The sequence below is a fragment of the Jatropha curcas genome, chromosome 9, assembly GCF_041381405.1.
Source record: "Jatropha curcas cultivar XTBG-Jc1 chromosome 9, XTBG_Jcur_1.0, whole genome shotgun sequence".
NCBI lineage: Eukaryota > Viridiplantae > Streptophyta > Magnoliopsida > Malpighiales > Euphorbiaceae > Jatropha > Jatropha curcas.
The window spans coordinates 3,157,007-3,176,917 of record NC_143159.1 but is presented as its reverse complement, the minus strand read 5'-3'; the positions used below and the strand labels follow the sequence as shown (position 1 = coordinate 3,176,917).

Here is a 19,911-nt window from a genome sequence, read left to right as displayed (position 1 = left end):
ACAAAATTTAAAAGATTTTGTCTTCCAATTTCAACATTCCCTTACCTTTAATCTTTTTATAGCTGGGTGTTTATTGGATCTAATTTTATCTAAATTCCCTTTTTAATCTTCTCTTACACCTCCTTTATGTGTCTAATTATGCCCTAATTCTGTACTTTCTTTCTTGGTGCCACTTTTTCTTAATCCACTACATCAACAGTATAATTAGTAAATCTAGAGAGATTTTAATTCATTATATTTCATTTTAAGCTTTTGGAAAGTTACATACCTCCACATCCAATTCTTTCCCATTTCAGTGACCTACAAGCACAACCATAATTAAGAGTCATCTTAGGCACGTTCACCATTTATGAAAATATAATTTAATTCTAACCTATTTTTAAAAAATTACTGTAATTCATATAAATATTGTAGATTATGAAATTTTTCCCTTTCCAATGTTTAAACCATTTCTGTAATTTATTCTATAACCTAATTATATTATATTTATTCACATTTTGCTCATTGTTTGCTTTTTTTTTTTTCAAATTTGATTTTTTTTTATTAAGAAAAGACTGAACTGAAATCCTGATCGAAATTGACTCTAACCCTAAATCGTGAATAAGAAATTTAGAATTGACTAAACCGAAATCACCACTGAAATTTACGAGACAAATTAAGATACAGAATATTGTTTCAATAAAAATTTGACCTTTTTTTTATTTTTTTTTTCTGGCTATTATACACTTTGATGTATATTAATTTAACAATTAGCACTTACCAAATTCACAACTACAAAAAGTTTGGTCAATATGAGCGGAAATCAGACAACTTTGTTTTTGTTTTTTTAAAAAATGAATATATTTAAAATAATGGCCCCGACATTCACGGCACATTAAAAAGCCATTGGTGCAAATAATTAAGTTAGATTAATGCAATTTAGTAAGAAATCTAGAGAAGTCTGTTCCTCCATTTAAGATCGAAGAATAAAGCCAGCTCATGATTCCCTTTATTTTAAAGTGGTAGAAAAGCACATGCTTGCTTTCTTTACTTGTATTCGAATTCCATGCTCCTGCCACTTCTGCTTTGGCAAACACTTATCTATCCAATTACCCAATACAAAAATTTACTACACTTGTAACTTTCTTCTTCAATGTAATTTCGTGTCCTATATATCACTTTCATTTAGAAGAAGCAATAAGGACATGCTCATTGATGTGGCCAAAGTGGTTGTTCCTATCAAGTAGTTCTTCTCTATTGACTTGGCATTATAAAGTCGGATATCTACTTCTACGTTCAAATTTGGAGATTTTAGGTTTGAACTTGAAAACCCTAAAGTCTCTCTATCATACCAATCTTTGTTATGTGTATTGGCTATATCACACTAGACTATAGGAAGAAGAAAAGGTCAAGCGTGTAAGCAAGGGAACTACAATTTAATTTCCTTTCTTGATCTTTCTTTTTCTCATTTCTAGGCAATGAAAACGAATGCTAAAGATTAAAAAATAGAAATGCCTAGAAGTGTTCACATTGCATATATAGGTTATAGGTCTTTGGAGGAAGTGTTTTAATGTATGATTAATTCTCTAGTCTCTTTCATTAAGGCAAAACAAACATTAGTATGCAAGAAATGAGCACTGCTAACGAGGTCAAACACCAATGTTTATATTATGTAAAAGAAATTAAAAACCGACCGATATATTTCAGTGGCCGACAACTTGTTCTTCCCTTCACATGCAAACAAAAACCTCTCTTTGATGTTTAATTTATTTATATTTTTCCCTCTCCTATGGTCTTGTTCTTGCTGATGATGGATCTTTCATCTTTCCCTCTAACGAGCCTATATTTATTTATTTATTTTTGTCTTTTCAAGAATCAGACATGTAAGCGAAGACCAGATATTGCACTTCTATAGATGCAAACCTGTTGGTGTATGTGAAACTGTGAAATATTTTAACGAATAAGGTCATTTATTATCTTTTTTATGTATATAATATAAAATATGATACAGAATATTTATGTTCGTATGAGAAAAGGGTGTAGAGAAGTGAAGTGGGAGGGAGAGGACTCTCCTGTCTCCATCGCTTTGTTTATGGCCTTTATTTCCGGATAAAATGCCAACTATCTCTGCTTTCAAATCCCTCAAAGAGAAGAGAAACAGAGGTTGTAGGCAGTTTAACTTTGAACATAATGAAAACGATGATAAGACTTACTTAACCATACAAAGCTAGTCCATGAAAAGAGAAAGAAAAAGGAATGCAATTAGGAATTAGCGAGAAATGCTTAGAAAATCTGCAGTTGCATGCTTTAAGCTCTGCAGTGCTCTGCTTTTCTTGGACAGAGGCTCTGGTGAAGAAGAAACGGATGGTGTCACTGCCCATGAATCGTTTGAGCTATCTGAGCTAAACGACACATCAATTACGCCGTTTGGGCTGCCTGGAATGGAGTCGTACTTACGTTTATTTGATTGGCTGATGCTGATGCCATGGCCTCTGGATGCCAATTCCATTATTAGCTCACTGCAATTATCTACCTTGTCCTGTTTTAAACGATGTCAAAATTCAAGCTTCAGATTTTTTGTTCAAAATTGCCAGATAAAGCTAGAACAATTCAATAAAAAGAATGAGCAAGGAAACTTAATTACCTTGTCGATTCCAAGTACAACTAAAAGCTGGCTCTCGTATTCAGCTTTAAGACAGGGTTCTACACCAGTAATTACATGCAGCATTGTAGCAGTAGCAATTACAGAAGGAAGATAACATATGGACCAAGAATCTGCATGCATTTAGCAAACATTACGATAAGAATTCCAAACTAACAACAATAAGAATCCTAAATTTAATGATGCATCAAGAAGGCAAGGAAAAGATATTGATCTATAGCTTGCCTGAGATTATTGACAGAACTATGCGCTCACACCTCCTAAGAAATTCCCGGCAGAAATATTCCTTCAACCCAAGCCTCCTTGTCATGTAATCCAGAAATGATAATGGAGTTACAGGATTCATTCTCCATCGGAGAGTAGAGAGCACCAAAATCTCCATTCTCTGAATAGTTTTGGCCTCAAACACATATTTACTGTCCTCCACCTGGATAAATTGAGGAACACCACATTCATACATGGACAAATTTCTAATTTAACTAAAGTACATGTACATACATGTATGTATCTACCTGGAGGTCCAATAGAAGAGGCACCTCGGTCTCTTCTACCTTGGCGGCAAGGGACAGACAAGCGACGGCGGCGAGTTGGGTCATCCATGGCTTCTCTGTTTGAAGGTGAAAGCTAAATAGGAATCTATCGAGATAGTTGACAGCCAAAACTGCGGTTAGAGCAGTGAAGGAGTAGTGTGCATTGACTTTAAGCATCCACTCTACAGCTTGACGTCGAGCTTCAACTAAAGATGGTTTGGCTTGTAGGTTATCGTACAGTTGATTTGGCTCTTGTTTGGCAAGCAGAGAGGAAAGTTCCTCATCTTCCCAATATAAGTCTCGTTCTAATAACACTGCAGAACACTGTTGTTTCTTATTATTGTTATTGTTATTGTTACAAAAACAGGTACCTCCTTCTTCTTCTTCTTCTTCTTCTTCTTCTACTTCTACTTCTACTTGTGGAAAATAGTCATCTCTAATTTCTTCCTCCCAGTTCTCCTCAGAGCAGTAGAGAGCATCATTAACAAACGTAAGGCTGGGTTGATATTGAGGTTCTTGAAGTGCAGTTGAGTGAAGATAATGTTTTGCCATCCTCTTCAAAGAAGAAGATCAGATTCAAATCTTGTTTCATTATAGGCCAGAAAAGATAGTGAATAATAAAGAGAGACCTGAAGACTCAAGTTGAGCCATCTCTCTCTTTCTGAGAGAAAGAAAGAAAGAGCAGGAAGAGGGGCAGTGACCAGTAACCCAAGGTGTGTTTTTATTGTGGGTTTGGGGCTGGTGGGTCTTCTCTACTAATATTATTATTATTATTATTATTATTTTTATTTTATATTGGGACGTAATATTGTGCATATAGTAATATAGTTGAATCATGGGCCATGCAGCTCATGTACTCGACACGTGACACATGTGATGTGCCCTATTGTTGAATTTCAACAGAGGGGATTTTGATTTTCCATTCCCAATGATTTAATTTGATTTTTCACCGTTCGAGTTTAGTTAAGTCTTATTTTAAAAGTATTAACATTTTTTTCCATAATACAAATTTAAAATATATTTATTATACAAAATAAACTAACATATTTTTAATTTTTTTAGCTGCATATGTTTTCATATTTAGATGGAGATGATATATAAATAAAATTGTTAATTAGAGTATAGACGACTTCATATTTTCATAAATTTTTAATAAATGTTCATATAAGCAGTAATTAACTATGAAATTATTTAAATATTGAAGCCTTCAATTTAATCACTGAATTAAAGCATAGTGGACATGAAAAACTACAACAATACCGAACAAAAAGAAAAAGGATAAATAACAAAAATAAAAAATCTTGGGTTTTGTTGTGCGATTGGACCACACCTCAGATATTCTTTTTATTTATTTAATTTATACAATATATATATATATATATATATATATATATATATCCTATGCGATGCATTTGTAAGAGTGGTGAATGGACGCGCACTTAAAAATAATCTCTGATGCAGATAAAAACTATATATCAGACAAGCCTCGCATGCACACAACGTATCAACTAGATCTATTTTGATCTTTAAATCACATGTATAAATATATATATATATTGAAGCTACACCATAAAGAAAGTTGAGATTTTCTATTTGATCAGCTTTTATTTTTCTATGTGGATTCTTCATGAAAAATTCTATAATCCAGTTTCTTATTGGCATATATAAAATAACCCTTCAAGGTACATGATCAGAAATTACTTTGAAACATGATGTTACTGTATATCTTTTTTTACATTTATTATAAAAATTTTCAGTAATAATCCACGATTTAACAAAGAATTAACGTGCATAAACTTTCAAATTAATTATAAACTGGTTCAAGCTTCAAGACTTGTGTGATACTATGAAGATGGGTGTTTTGAATAACATTTCAAGTGGAGAATTATTTTCAAATTTCGAGCTTCGGACAGAGAATTAATTACAAAGAGCTAACAAGCCAATGATATTGAAATGATTTATGGCTAGAAAAATTCTAAAAATATTACTACTCCTAAATAAATTTCATTAAATGAGGATGTAGTTACGAATTGCAGCAGAGAATAACTCCCATTTTTCAAAGTTTTGTCTTCGATGCTGCAGTAAAACCTACCATATACTACCACCTCACCTTTCATATTATCTTTTATTTTAAAATCAAGAGTTATTATGAAAGTATTTATTAAATTTAATATAAATAAGATTAACATTGAAATCGTATCATTTATTATTCTTTAAAATATTCAAAACAGACTTATATTTTAGAATAAAATAATCACCCAAAAACGATTTATATTTTGATACAGGAGTATTATACGGTATATATGCAGAATACAGTATGCTCAATTCAATAATCAACGTTCAATGCCTTCTTTAATTATTGGACTGATGAGGCACTCGTATTTAATGCATTGTAATAAACTAAATCTGCTAAAGACTCGAGTACATATATATGCTGAGATACTATTAATTCTTCAGAGTGGAAAAAAAAAAAAAGTTCAATGCTTTATGAGTTTAGGTAAATTATATTGGACCGTAAAACTATTTTAAATAAGGACAAGCTAATATTGCTGTTAATCAAGCTGGGAATGTAGTTGGAAGAGAGCCTCCATTTCTTATTCACCTCCAACGCACGTACAAAATAAACTAGTATGAACAAATGGGATTCTTTTAATTGGAAAGAAAAGTAATTCTTCAAAGAAAATTTTCGTGCTTTAATAGATTTATAAAAGAAAATTTTGGAATCCATTTCCCAAAGCAAATTTATCATCTCATCAGAGAATTCAATTTCTTCTTTTGTACGTAGAGAAGTGTCTCTCTCTACTCTCTGCTCTAACCTATCGTAGCGTTTGAACAGAGAAAAGTGCAGAAGGGAGAAACTGTATGCGTGTGTTTGTCTCCAAGTTTAATCACAAACCAGTTGTCTGCTACCAATGTAACTACACATGCATTAAATAATAGAATGCAATGCAGTTTACCCTATTGCTGCCACTGTACGTGTTGTTTACCTACAGAGACGCGTGTAGGGTTTTTGTTCGATATGTTGCTTTCTTTGCTGCTTCTCTTTTTCTTTTTCTTTCTCTTCTTTATAGGCTCGATCTCCAAGAAATTAAGCTAGAGAGAGATCAGTACAGGAGGAAGGACACAAAAAAGTAATGGTGCGAGCAGGTGGATAAAATCAATGGAGGGAGAATTTGGAAAAATATGAGGTGGTGGTGATGGTGGTGGTTGTGTTGGTTTCCAGTTCACTTCACATAATAGTTAAAAACTTAAAAAATATCTCAATTGCTACTGCTACTGTTTCTGCATACTATATATGAAGTCTATAACAGATAATTTAAAAGGGATTTGATCCTTTCTTGTTGTTTCTTTTCCTTTTACATGATCATTTCAGAATTTTATAATCTCTAGTTTCTAAGAACATAAGAGATGTTTCATCATTCTGGTCAAATGCCACTCTCTTCTTGATTCAGAATCAGAAAGGTGTGACATACTTGCATTTTAATCACAAAACATAGAAACAACAGAAAGCAAACTCACCCTTTATTGGAACTCTTCAACTCTACTCCATAATAATCCCCTACTGCACAAACACTGACTTAGCCTCAGCCTCCATCCTACTACTGTTTTAGCTTGGTGGGACCAACCTATAAAAGGATCACAACCCTTCAATCAAGTAAGACCTTGATAATCTTTCTTGGCCTTTGTTGGGAAAGCTCATCATAGGTGATGGACTATTGTGTGAGGGCCCGCATGGTTTTTCTTTGGTCCAGCTGGGTGAAGGACCCCACTTTCATATAGTCACTGTCTAATGATCATGTTTTTCCCGTAATCATAGCACAGACCTTACAGGTACAACGTTTTCATTGCTGATGCATGGTATGGTAACTACTTAGAGATGATAAGGTGGTAAATTGTAGTAATATATGATAACGAGGAGTTGACCTTTTAATTACTTACCTTCGTCTCATAACTAATATTGTGTGTAGGATTTACCCCACTTCTTTTTTCTCGACGTCCTCATGGATTCATTATGATTCTAGCCGTCGAGTTTGGGATCAAACAGAGCCATTCAGACTCTTCAATTCTTGTGTCCGGTGATATTTACAGTTCATTAGAGGATGCCATAAAGAAAGTAGGTTCTATCAAACTACATTTCTCTTCTCGCAGTTCGAACAGTTAAGTCTAGCAGTTTCGATATCTATCTTAGAATTTTAACATTAACTGTTAAACAGTAAAGTTTAAAGCTCAGACAGAGAATTATGTGATTGATCAATAACATGAATTGGTAGTAGGTTATTTTGACAATTTGGCATGCGCTGCCAAGAAGAACTTGCTACTTGATGGCGTTTTCTTTACTGCGCGTGCTTTGACAACTCAAAGCCAACCTACAGAAAAGAGAGACCAATGTCTAGTGAATCAACCACACTGTGTACTTATTTAAAAGTCGACCAATGATAGCTGCGAATCGTTTTGACCAATAGAAGGTCACAAAAACAAGGAACTGCCCAAAACACCCTTGCTCCAGCTGGCCTTGACTCTTTTGACTCTCCAGTGTCCTGAGTTCCCTACCACTGCAAGACACAAAGTCTTGAAGACAGCAGATCCGCTGCTTGGTTAAAAGATCACAGGCTTTACTACTATTTACTTGAGCAACAGCCAAGAGGAGTAGGGTTCTGGTGCTTCCGGCTGTCCAGTCTTCTTGTTATAGGCAACGAAAGACTTTTTTTTTTTTATATATAACTATCTGATGCGACGCTTTTAGACTATTAAAAGAACTAAACTAACTTGGAAGGCATCCCGACAGGCAAATCCTTAAAACCTGAGAAACATAAAATTAGATATTTGTTGACTATTACAATGGCCTTTTCAGTTTTCAGTAGTAGACGTCTTAAGTTATAATGGCGTGTGAACGAGCTCTTGACATATTCGACAAAAAACAATCTACTAATCTCATGTTTCCACAAACAAGCAAAATGGGGGTCCTGGGATTTTGGAAAAGATTTATTCAATCCAACAAAAAGAGTTGCAAGTCAACAAAGTAGAATTCCACTTTCAATCATTTTCTTTTGTCCTCATTAGCAAACAAAACTTAGAAGTGATAGTCAAGGATTATCTACTATATTGACAATTTGATAAAGATCTAGGACGTATGTAATATAGGTCATCAGACCAACAGACATTTCTCTGCGCATTGCAAATGTTTATAACATTTGTGTTACCATCATCTCTGGCAGTCCCAAAATTTTAACTGAATTCAAATGGCATTAACCACTGCCACGCTTAAAATGTTCTCGAATAAATCTTTCTGCGTACGTTGGATACTTATCTCGAATGTATGCTCGCAGGCACTTCTGATAGGAAAAGTCTATCCATCCACCGTCAGTTCTCACCACAAACAGGCATCTTGAATGTCTAAATTGGGGATGGCGATCAACCTTACCAAAAAATAAAAAAAGTTACATGGCCAATTTGTTTTCTCATACACTAACAGAAATAGACAAATAGGTATCTGTTACCACCTCATGTGTTCATACAATATAGCATTCAAATGCACGACAAGACCATTGGAAATGAGTTAAATTCTAATGGTAACAGCTGGAATTTAAATTTAAGTGGCAACAAAGTCATTTACCAGCTTTGTTCACACAAATGCATTCTACTAATAAATAGAAAGGAAATAAGGCAGATCAGAGAATAATGACGAATATAGTTCCATGTGACAAGATAAATGAGGCTAGCACCAGTCAAAAGATTTTATCTACCAATTTATATCAGAAGACATGTGGGCCAAAAACCCACCAGCTCTCCCAAGGAAGGGTAGCATGTGAAGAAAACCGACAATATCTAATAGCATTATTGTTCTGGCACTTCACTTCAGTTAAAAATTGGAAGCACCGAAAGGGAAAACTCAAACGAGACTGAAAATGGGCCAATTCAAAAACAAAGAACCACAAAAGTCAACTAAGTGGAATCAAACTGAGTTGTACACCATGAGTCTAGCTGTCCCAGTCAACCTGTCACACAGTCACTAGAGAAATGCCAACCAGAAATCATCAACTCGAAGGCAATCTTAACCCTCACTGCTGTGCCGGACAAGTCTTACACAGATGATTTTTGGCTAAAATTACGAGTTTGACACAGCAAATGTAATAAGAAAGGCAAATCATACTATGTAGCCCACAAGAAATTCTGCATACGAGAACAATCTGCCGTTTTACATGATTGTAGATTAGGAAGAAAACACAGAAATAGGTTCAATTTAAAAAGTCGTGTTCTTGCTCTCAAGAATAGTTTGCAGAGCATTTAATATTCAAACACATCAAATAGAAGCAAGAGTTTTCTCACATATGCACTTTATTGGCAGTTGCCTTTGTTCAATATGCAAATATAAAATGTATATTGTATGATATATCCTATTAGGGGATCAGGAAAAAATTAATAGAAAAATAGCAATTTGGGATAACATCCAAAAAAATCGACTATTATGTTGTCCAATTGTGGGTGCTACTTCTATAATTGTCAACACCAGTCAAAAGCTAACTGTTAGTAAAAATTGTAGTCCAAGCCAGTTTTTCTGGCTAAAATGTGTGCCTATTATGATGGCAATTGCAATCAACTAAAAGGTGATTTGGGCTTTTGCTTGTTTCTTTTACTAATATTTCTGCTTGCATTGGAATATTAAATTTAGATCATAAAATTAAAGAAAAATAAGAATAAAAAAAAAAATCAATGATTTGTTTAGATGAATTATGATAAAATCAATCCATTGATGAAACCTTTCACCATGAATTGAAAATTATAAATAATGAGCCATACTATTGCGAAGACAACAGGGTTGGTATGGACACCACCAAGCAATGAGCAAGGACTACATTTCTCTTCACACTGCCACACCCATTCAATTCCATTACCTTACAATTTTTGTGCTCATAAGTCATGTATTATGGAAAATTGAAATTCAGAAATTTTACTTGTTCACCAAAATTTCTTTGCATAATTTGAGCTGTTTCCTAATTTTAAGCTGGATAATATGGAGATGGTTGATTCTTCAAATCATTTGATTGCCTGAATTCTAATTAATTTATGTTTCATAGAATTTTAGAGTGAGGCAGGCCAAGGACAGGTAGTACTTGTCTCCTTTTCTCTTTTTATTTTTCTTCAAAAAACAACACTTTATGCATTGCCATCTCTAAGGTTAAATTCATACTTAATTACCGTTAATCTTTAATCAATCAATAGTATGTAAACTTTCTTTTCAAGAAAATGATAAACTAAGATATTGATCAATGTAAATAACTATATATAATCAGGTTTGGGATGCATATCCCATTAACTACTCTGACCAGAACTTATTTCAGGTTCTAAATTCATTATCTGCCCCTGTACCGTTTTAACAGAAGTGGTAGATATCCCCTGGGGCAGGCAAATTTGCCCCCCCCATTTGTGACCAACTCAAAGAGAACCAAGAATATACACTAAGGACTTAAAGGTCAAAAGGCAATCACAATGATAAATGGTAAACTACAACTACCCAGAGTTCTAATTGGAGAAGACAACATTTGGACATCTTATCTTCATCCAGTTTGCATATTGACCTAAAATTATTTGTAAACAAAGTGAAGCAGCATGAGTCAAGACCACAGAGGACTACTATACAATAAATGCAAACTGATGCTTACCATTATTGAGTCAAGACCACTTCCAATTTTATCTTCAGAATTTGGATGATAAGTGAGAAGCTTCTCTACCACAAGCTTCTCATCGTCAGCTGTTAGACGTTCTCCATCCAAATACCTGCGAGCAAGAGAATCAGTCATATGGAAATGAGTCTTCCCAGCCATCTTAAATATTTATAGTATCAATTAAAAGCTAAACAGACAATATAACAAATTCAAAGATCAGATGACCCAATCATATGCGGCTACTAGTACAGGTCTATGCATACGGATCAAGACCATTAGATGACTGATATGAGAAATTGAATGAAGCTCCAAAAGCTTGAAGTAAAATCTTCATTTTAATTGTACTTGGGATTGGGCTTTGATAACAACATCAGCAAATGGGAATAACTTTCTTTGCACTTTTTGAACACAAAAAAAAAAAAGCCTGATTACAGGATCAAAGATCTTACCGAGCTCCTAAAAAAGGTATTACAGGCATGTAATTGATGATCCCAAAATTTCATTCATTCTGTTGTGAGTTTAAAATATTAATAGCGAGAATTTTTCACCCCAGTTTCTCTCCACAGACACTTGCTATCCCTCTGGTTTGTCATTTCTTACCATTTCTGCTTTCAATGGCTAAAATGCCTGCTTATCATTTCTTTCTTACATTTCTGTGGCTATGAAGAGAATGGACTAATGACATAATTGATTGATTACAATAATAACTAGCAAAAATATCCAATTCTCTAGTAATGTTAAGCATTTGGCAGGCTTAAGTAAACAAGTTAAAGATAAATTATCAACTCTACAAAGTGGCTAGAACGGTAAGTTGCTCAATTAGAGAGAACATGACAACTATATTTTCATAGACCTTGAACTGGCATAAGACCACTGAGAAAATGACTATCAAACTGAAGGACCTCTAAGCATTCAACTCAGCAGAAAACACACAAGTACTTGAAACTAAGCAGGGAAATCTGAAACATGCGAATGGAATATTTTCACCGCCATTGAAATTTTGGTTATAAACTGAATCGCAGTGTAGAGTGTAGATACCTGTCAGAGTGAAGAATTTCTTTGGTGAGACAAGTAATGGGCTCTATATCTCTCAGAATCTCATCCTCCTTATCTTTCCACTTCCTGTAATCAGGATCATCCCATATTGGATAGTTGGACGGATCCCGCGCGCTCAACACTGCAGTGCTCTTTTCCGCAGTGGTTACTTCCTCGTCAAGCCGGGTAGAATCAGCCGCAGAGCACCAGGACTGCCGAAGTGGCGAGAGGATTCGGACAGCAAGGCGGTGGTGGTTATGGCGGAGGCGAAGGAGCGGAATGCCCCGCAGGAGTAGAGGTGCGGCCATTGCGTTTCGAGTGCTCCAGTGTTAAGAATGAGAGGTGCAGCCAGTATGGTTGGTTGTGCGGGTTTATGGCTGGGTCGGTATTGCGAGTTAGTTTGCCTTTAGGCCCACTTCATCAGCTGTGGGTTTGAGCCTTGGAAGCAAGATGTCAATTATTTAGGACATTTTACTGTATTACATAGGAAATGCTTTGATTTTTAATTTGCTTCTGTTCATTTTCCGATTTTTAAGTAATGTTTTTTTAATTTTACCAAGAAAAAAAAATTAACGGTCAAATGAAATGCAAGGGTGGATGATAATCATATTTTAGAATTATTAAACCAATTTCAGTTGACCGAAAAAGAAAAAGAAAAAGATTACCTAAATTCCAACTAATGAACTTGATAAAATAATAATAATAAAATTGAGACACCAATAAATAAATTTTAAAAATTACATATCTTGATCAGCGGATTTTGCTATAACAAAGGGATTAAATAGAAATCTTCATTATCTATTTGACATAATGTTTGTTTTAAATTTGTTAATGTTTTATTGTTGTAATATTTTCACTTTTGTTATGTGTATTTAAAAGAAAAAACATATAATAATATTGTTATTTGGTATTTTAAAATATGAAACTTCGTTGGATAATAAAACCCACAAAAACAAGGGGTTATAACTAAAAGGACACACTCTTTCAAATTATTAATTCAAATAATGCAATTCTGAAACTATTTCCACAAACAATACAAATATTATATACGCTAGATATAGCCTAAGTGTATATAACAAATTTATCAATAACGTATCTGAAGTATGTTTCATTATAGAACTCCAAATATAGCCTCAGTATTTAAATATATATCAAACGCTTTTTTGAGTCACAAAATATAGGCTAATTAAATGTTTTTAAAATTGGACCGGTTATCAAACCAACTTGATCATCGATATATCTTAGAATTCTAACAGTAACTGTTAGAACAGTGAAGTTTCAAGCTCAGACAAAGAATTATATGATCGATCAATAACATGAATTGGTAGAAGGTCATTTGGCAATTGGCAATTTGGCATGCACTGCCAAGAACTGTGTACTGTATAGTCTGCAACTATTTCTCTGCCCATATGCAAATATTTATAAATAGAATTTGCCACGCTTAAAATATTATCGAATAAATCTTTCTGCATACTTTGGATACTTATCTCGAATGTATTTTCACAGGCACTCATGATAGGAAAGGTCTATCATCCACCATCAGTTCTCACCACAAACAGGCATCTTGAATTATATAAATCGGGGATGGCGATCAACCTTGCCAAACAACAAATTACATGGCCAATTAGTTTTCTCATACAATAACAGAAATAGACAAATAGCTATCTGTTATCACCTCATGCGTTCATACAACATAGCATTCAAACACGCACAATGACAAGACCATCGGAAATGAGTTAAATTCTACACAAACGCATTCTACTCTACTAATAGATAGAAAGGAAATAAGGCAGAACAAAGAATAATGACGAATGTAGTTCTAGGTGACAACGATAAATGAGGCTAGCACCAGTCAAAATATTTTATCTACCAATTTATATCAGAAGACATGTAGACCAAAAACCCACCAAGTAAGGGTAGCAACCGTAGCATGTGAAGAAAACCAACAAAATCTGATACCATTATTGTTCTGGCGCTTCACTTCAGTTAAAAATTGGAAGCACCAATAGGGAAAACTCAAACAAGGCCTGAAATGGGCAAATTCAAAAGCAAAGAACCACAAAAGTCAAGTGGAATCAAACTGAGTTGTACACCATGAGTGCTAGCTGTCCCTGTCAACCTGTCACAAAGTCGCTTGAGAAATGCCAACCTGAAACCATCACCTCAAAGGCAATCTTAACCCTCATTGCTGTGCCGGACAAGTCTTACACAGATATTTTTGGCTAAAATTGCGAGTTTGACACAGAAAATGTAATAAGAAATGCAAATGGTCATCAAACTGAAGGACCTCTAAGCATTCAACTCAGCAGAAAACACACAAGTACATGAAACTAAGCAAGGAAAGCTGAAAACATGTGAATGGAATATTTTTACCGCTATTGAAATTTTGGTTATACCTGTCAGTGTGAAGAATTTCTTTGGTGAGATAAGTAATAGGCCCTATATCTGTCAGAATCTCATTCTCCTCCTCTATCCACTTCCTGTAATCAGGATCATCCCATTTTGAGTACTTGGGCGGTTTCCGCGCGCTCAACTCCCCCGTGCTCTTGTCCGCAGTGGTTACTTCCTCATCAAGCCGGGTAGCATCAGCCGCAGAGCACCAGGACTGATGAAACGGCGAGAGAATTCGGACTGCAAGGCGGTGGTGGTTATGGTGGAGGCGAACGAGCTTAATGCCCCGCAGAAGTACAGGTTCGGCCATTGCGTTTCGAGTGATCTAGTGTCGAGACTGAGAGACGCATGCAGCCAGGTACGGTTGGTTGTGTGGGATTGTGGCTGGGTCAGTAGTGCAAATAAGTTTACCGTTAGGCCCACTTCATCAACTGTGGGTTTGGGCCTTGGAAATAAGGTGTCTATTTTGTTATGTAGGACACTTTCCTGTATTACATACGAAGTGCTTTTGATTTTTTTTTTTTTTTTTTTGGGGAAAATTCAAGTGCTTTGATTTTTAATTTGCTTCTGTTCATTTTTTGAATTTTAAGTAAATTTTTAATTTTATCAAGAAACGAAATTAACGGTCAAATGAAATGCAAGGGGGATGGTAATTATATTTTAGGATTATTCAACCAAGTTTCAGTTGACCAACAAAAAAAAAAAAAAAAAGATTACCTAAATTCTATCTAATGAACTTGATAAAATAATAATAAAATTGAGACACCAATAAATAAATTTTAAAATTTACAAATCTTGATTAGTGGATTTTGGTATAACAAAGGGATTAAATAGAATCTTCATTATCTATTTGATTTAATTTTTGTTTTAAATTTTTTAATGTTTTATTGTTGTAATATTCTCACTTTTTGTTATTTGTATTTTAAAGGAAAAAACATATAATAATATTGTCATTTGGTATTTTAAAATACGAAACTTTAGTTGGATAATACAGCCCAAAAAACAACAATGGGTTATAACTAAAATAACGCCTTCTTTAAAATCATTAATTCAAATAATGCAAATTTTTAACTATTTCCATAAACAATATAAATATTATGTTTTTTTTTTTTTAATTTGAAAAATTTTACTCCGTATAAGAATAAAATGATGTGATTAAAGCGGAGAAAACTCAAGATTTGTAGTGGAGAGTGGAGACTATATAATGTTTGATTAAGGAATTCAAAATTCATTTGTCTTTTTAAAATTGAAATTTATCTTCTTTATGGGGATATCAATAATTTCATATTTTATTGGTAACAAATAATTGAAATTCAAATTTGTAACTACTATCCTCTTTATCTCATAAAAATAATTTTTTTTTACATTTATTCTAAATTATGATTCTACCCTCCTTTTTTTTTTGAATTACTTTACTATTTGTTATTCTACTTCCTATAAATAGACAACTGATCAAAATTTAGATATTTCATATTTATAGTTTAAGAAAAAATTACAAGGGTGAATTAGAAAAAAATAAACAAAAATTATAATTAAGCTTATTAGGTCAGTTTTTCTGCCATTTAAAATTTCAATTTTATCTAAAAATTAAAAATTAAAAATCTGAGTCTTTAACACAGTGAAAAATAAATCAAAGAGCAAGAAAAAATTCAGCTCGTACCAAAAAAAAAAAAGAAAAGAAAAATCGTCATAATTAGGACCCGTGATGATAATTAACCGTGTAGAGCTATTTATAATAATAAGGACTATCCACAAAGATTTCGTGGAAGAAATGGAGAGATCAAAAATTGTTTATCGTTGAAGTTAAAATAATGGTGCACGAAAACGATACCATACGTTAATTGTAAGTTTCATCCTGTCCAGATCAAGAATGACTATTTATGAGCCGTTCGTAGAAAATCTCAAAATCCAAGGGCGGATAAAGAAAAGTTAAAGAGGATATCCATGGTAAGCACGTGAGAACGCTCTCTCTATATATTAACTCAGAATAGGCAGACTATTCTATTCAAAAGACAGAGAAAAGGAAAACAGAACTCCCGAAAAAGGGCAAAAAGGGGAAATGAAATCCGGTTTCAGGTCCGTCTCTGAACATCTCGAAGAAGAAAGACTAATCAACGTCTCTCTGTGTAAAAAGAGCGGCTCCGAGCTCAAATACAGGTGTTGCCACGAAGACAAGTTGAAACATCGGTTTGCAAATCGTTACCGTTGATTTTCTCCAAGTCATCTTGGATGGGCCAGTCATCTTCGACGGCCGCAGTGTTGAGCCGCCGCGAATCTAACCACAACCACAGGTCCAAAGCCAAATCAACGGCCCTGATTTCTCCTATGCAAGCTGAAGAACCAAGTGAACACGGACTCATCGATGGAGCGCCCGATTATATCTCCGATCTGCCTGACGAATGTCTGGCTTGCATTTTCCAGTCTCTTAGCTCTGGAGACCGCAAACGTTGCTCTTTGGTATGTCGCCGGTGGCTGCTAATCGAGGGACAGAGTCGCCACCGGCTCTCTCTCAACGCTCAATCAGATCTCCTGCCTATAATACCGAAACTCTTCTCTCGCTTCGACGCTGTGACCAAACTCGCACTCAAATGTGACCGTAGATCTGCCAGTATAGGCGATGAAGCGCTTGAAGCGATCTCAGCCCGATGTCGGAACCTCACGCGCCTTAAGCTCCGTTCTTGCCGTGATGTTACCGATGCCGGCATGTCAGCTTTTGCCAAGAATTGCAGAGGTTTGAAGAAGCTCTCGTGTGGATCGTGCACGTTTGGAGCCAAAGGTATGAATGCCGTCCTCGATAACTGTGCATCGCTTGAAGAGTTGTCAGTGAAGCGTCTTCGCGGAATCACCGATGGAGCCGCCGCTGAGCCTATTGGACCAGGTTTGGCGGCATCTTCGCTCAAAACAATATGCTTAAAGGAGCTTTATAATGGACAGTGTTTTGGTCCGCTTATAATTGGGTCAAAGAATCTCAGAACTTTGAAACTTTTCAGATGCTCTGGTGATTGGGACAAGCTTCTTCAAGTGATTGCGGATCGGGTCACGGGAATGCTGGAGATCCATCTCGAGAGAATCCAGGTAAGTGATGTTGGCCTCGCGGCAATCTCTAATTGTTTGGATCTGGAGATATTGCACCTTGTCAAGACCCCCGAGTGTACCAATTTAGGCCTAGTTTCCGTAGCAGAGCGTTGTAGGCTTCTAAGAAAGCTTCATATTGATGGATGGAAGGCCAATCGAATAGGCGATGAGGGACTAATAGCAGTTGCGAAAAATTGCCCTAATTTGCAAGAACTGGTCCTAATTGGAGTCAATCCTACCAAGAATAGCTTAGAAACGTTAGCTTCAAATTGCCAAAATCTAGAGCGATTAGCACTCTGTGGCAGCGATACTGTCGGCGATGCAGAGATTTCATGTATTGCAGCCAAATGTATAGCGTTGAAAAAACTTTGTATTAAAAGTTGCCCCGTCTCAGATCATGGAATGGAAGCTCTTGCTAGTGGATGTCCAAATTTGGTTAAAGTCAAGGTGAAGAAGTGTCGCGGGGTAACTTGTGAGGGTGCTGATTGGTTAAGATCGAGTAGGGGATCGCTAGCTGTGAATTTAGATAGCGGCGAAGCTGAGCATCAGGATGCAAGTGCTAGTGATGGTGGGGCACAGGAAAACGGAGTTGAATTTCCTCCAGTGCCTAGCCAAATACCGGTGCCACCTATTGGGTCAAGTACTGGACGATCAACATCTTTCAAAGCAAGGTTAGGCCTTTTCAGCGGGAGAAGTTTAGTGGCTTGCACTTTGAGGAGGTGGTCAAGTGGTAATAGCAGTTCTCGAAGTTAATTAAACTAAAGATTAATAGTTGCAGAGCCCCAAAACGGTCATTGGTCTTTCTCTGTTTGCATTATTTTGAATTGTATCTGATTCCATATTTGATGTCCTGAATTTAATATTGGCGTGTTGTTTATTGCCTTTTCAATTGAATCTTCATTGTCAGAAAAGTTCTACTTGCAGCAACTCATTTTGGTTTTTGTGTTTATTAAGCAAGTTCTGCAATGCACGATCCACGTTTATTGAATTACTATGCGAGCTCTTCACTACCAAGTTGACTCACGAGTCTTATTCAAAAGATTGAACTTTACATGTTTATTAAATGAGCATAATAAATAGTTCGAGTTCAGCTTATTAAGCTCATTGAATGAAATAATCTTAAGAGAGTATGCCTCAAGCTAACTGCCAGTTGTTCAGGATTGGCGACCCAGGCGGGGGTTGATTTTGTAGTCTAATTATATGCAGTGAAGTGAAAGAATGTCGAACTTCTACTATATTGTGCAAGTAGGTAGCTTTGAAGATATCATCATTTTGGTTCGTGTCAAATGAACTGAAAACTCCCAACTGGTTGAGAAATTTGGTTGGCGCTATGCACTATTGGGTTTTACTTTTGGGGTAAGCTGGAAAGTTGCATGATTAAGGTTGCTTCATTTACGTATACATCTTGCCACTGCCTACTGGTACAATGTCCATTAATTGCGGTTGGATATCACATGTCTTGGCTTCCAGAAACTTCTGTATTTTTCTTTTTCTTTTTCTTTTTCTTTTTTAAGGTGCATTAACAGGTGACAAACAAGCTGTGCACTTTCAGACTTCAATGTAAAATACCATCTGCTGTGCAATATGCATAAACTCGTCGGATGGATTAAGAAGATGGTAGTGGTTCAGCTTTCTTCATCAACCAAGCAACGTAGTACAATGTCTACTTTAGGGCTACAAAGGAAAATGTCATTTTTGCATTTGAAAGCACATTTGTTTTGTTATTGCTAATCATAGAGGTTGTTGGTCTATAGTCTTTGAATTAGGTACTGATGTAATGTAACTATCGATTCTGCTGCTAATTTCTGTCCTGAGAACAATTTCAACTGTGGCGCGACTTGGAGATGATATCAACCTAACAATTCAATTATTATCAGCTCTTTCCACGAGACAAGATGGTGATTGAGCATTCTAATATTATATGGGTGCGAAAACATGAACGCTAGTAAGTTGTAATAGGAATTGGCCGGAGATGTGAGTTGTTTTTCCGTTGACCATTAGGGGTTTTAGATTAAAGAGGGAAGAAAATAAAGGATAAAGGAAAAAAAAAAAGGTTACATATATAATTTGCAGAAGAACATAATTATTACTCGTTATATATATATTTTTTTCTATTTTCCCTCCAATTAAGGAGAAAATTTTGTTCCTCTTCTTTTCTCAAATAAGAGAATAGTAATTTCTTTAATTTTTTTTTTCCTTTCATATTTCCACTCTCTCCAAATATATAGTCTCAGTGATGAAACCGCAAAAATTAAGAAAATTACAGTTGGTCAATGGAGAGAGTGATACTTTGTTAATATAAAATACAAATATTCATCACTTTTTCACAATATTAAAAAGTAATTAATGATTTTTTAAAAATTTTATCCTCATACCTATTAAACACATTAATTGATTTTATAACTTTCTAAAATTATTCTTAATCAAATAAATGATTTAAGATAAAAGGGTATTTAAATTAAAGTAAAACATTTAATATAATTACTTCCTAAATTAACTTGCAAAAAACATTTTTAATAAACATTTATATAACTACATCTATGTTTGTTAACGGAGTGAGTATCTAAACTGTCCC

At 35.0% G+C, this 19,911-nt stretch overlaps 4 protein-coding genes across 4 annotated transcripts; 1 reads left to right on the top strand and 3 right to left on the bottom strand.

The window, feature by feature from the left end:
• Positions 1-2,019: 2,019 nt before the first annotated feature.
• Positions 2,020-3,885, bottom strand: LOC105630911 (cyclin-D3-3). Its single transcript, XM_012212902.4, has 4 exons — positions 3,154-3,885; positions 2,867-3,068; positions 2,624-2,754; positions 2,020-2,518 (listed from the first exon to the last, which is right to left on the bottom strand). The coding sequence occupies exons 1-4, from the start codon at positions 3,721-3,723 to the stop codon at positions 2,249-2,251; spliced, it is 1,173 nt and encodes a 390-aa protein (XP_012068292.1). The 5' UTR covers positions 3,724-3,885; the 3' UTR covers positions 2,020-2,248.
• A 4,291-nt stretch (positions 3,886-8,176) lies between these two features.
• Positions 8,177-12,248, bottom strand: LOC105630912 (protein DCL, chloroplastic). The gene is made up of 3 exons (XM_020678092.3): positions 11,874-12,248; positions 10,833-10,947; positions 8,177-8,588 (listed from the first exon to the last, which is right to left on the bottom strand). Exons 1-3 carry the CDS (start codon positions 12,176-12,178, stop codon positions 8,418-8,420), a joined length of 591 nt encoding a protein of 196 aa, XP_020533751.1. The 5' UTR covers positions 12,179-12,248; the 3' UTR covers positions 8,177-8,417.
• Positions 12,249-12,963: 715 nt separating this feature from the next.
• LOC105631021 (uncharacterized) lies at positions 12,964-14,707 on the bottom strand. Its single transcript, XM_020678109.3, has 2 exons — positions 14,267-14,707; positions 12,964-13,466 (listed from the first exon to the last, which is right to left on the bottom strand). Exons 1-2 carry the CDS (start codon positions 14,569-14,571, stop codon positions 13,400-13,402), a joined length of 372 nt encoding a protein of 123 aa, XP_020533768.1. The 5' UTR covers positions 14,572-14,707; the 3' UTR covers positions 12,964-13,399.
• Positions 14,708-16,176: 1,469 nt separating this feature from the next.
• LOC105630913 (F-box protein At1g47056) lies at positions 16,177-18,247 on the top strand. Its single transcript, XM_012212904.3, has one exon. It carries the CDS (start codon positions 16,491-16,493, stop codon positions 18,087-18,089), a length of 1,599 nt encoding a protein of 532 aa, XP_012068294.1. The 5' UTR covers positions 16,177-16,490; the 3' UTR covers positions 18,090-18,247.
• Positions 18,248-19,911: the final 1,664 nt, after the last annotated feature.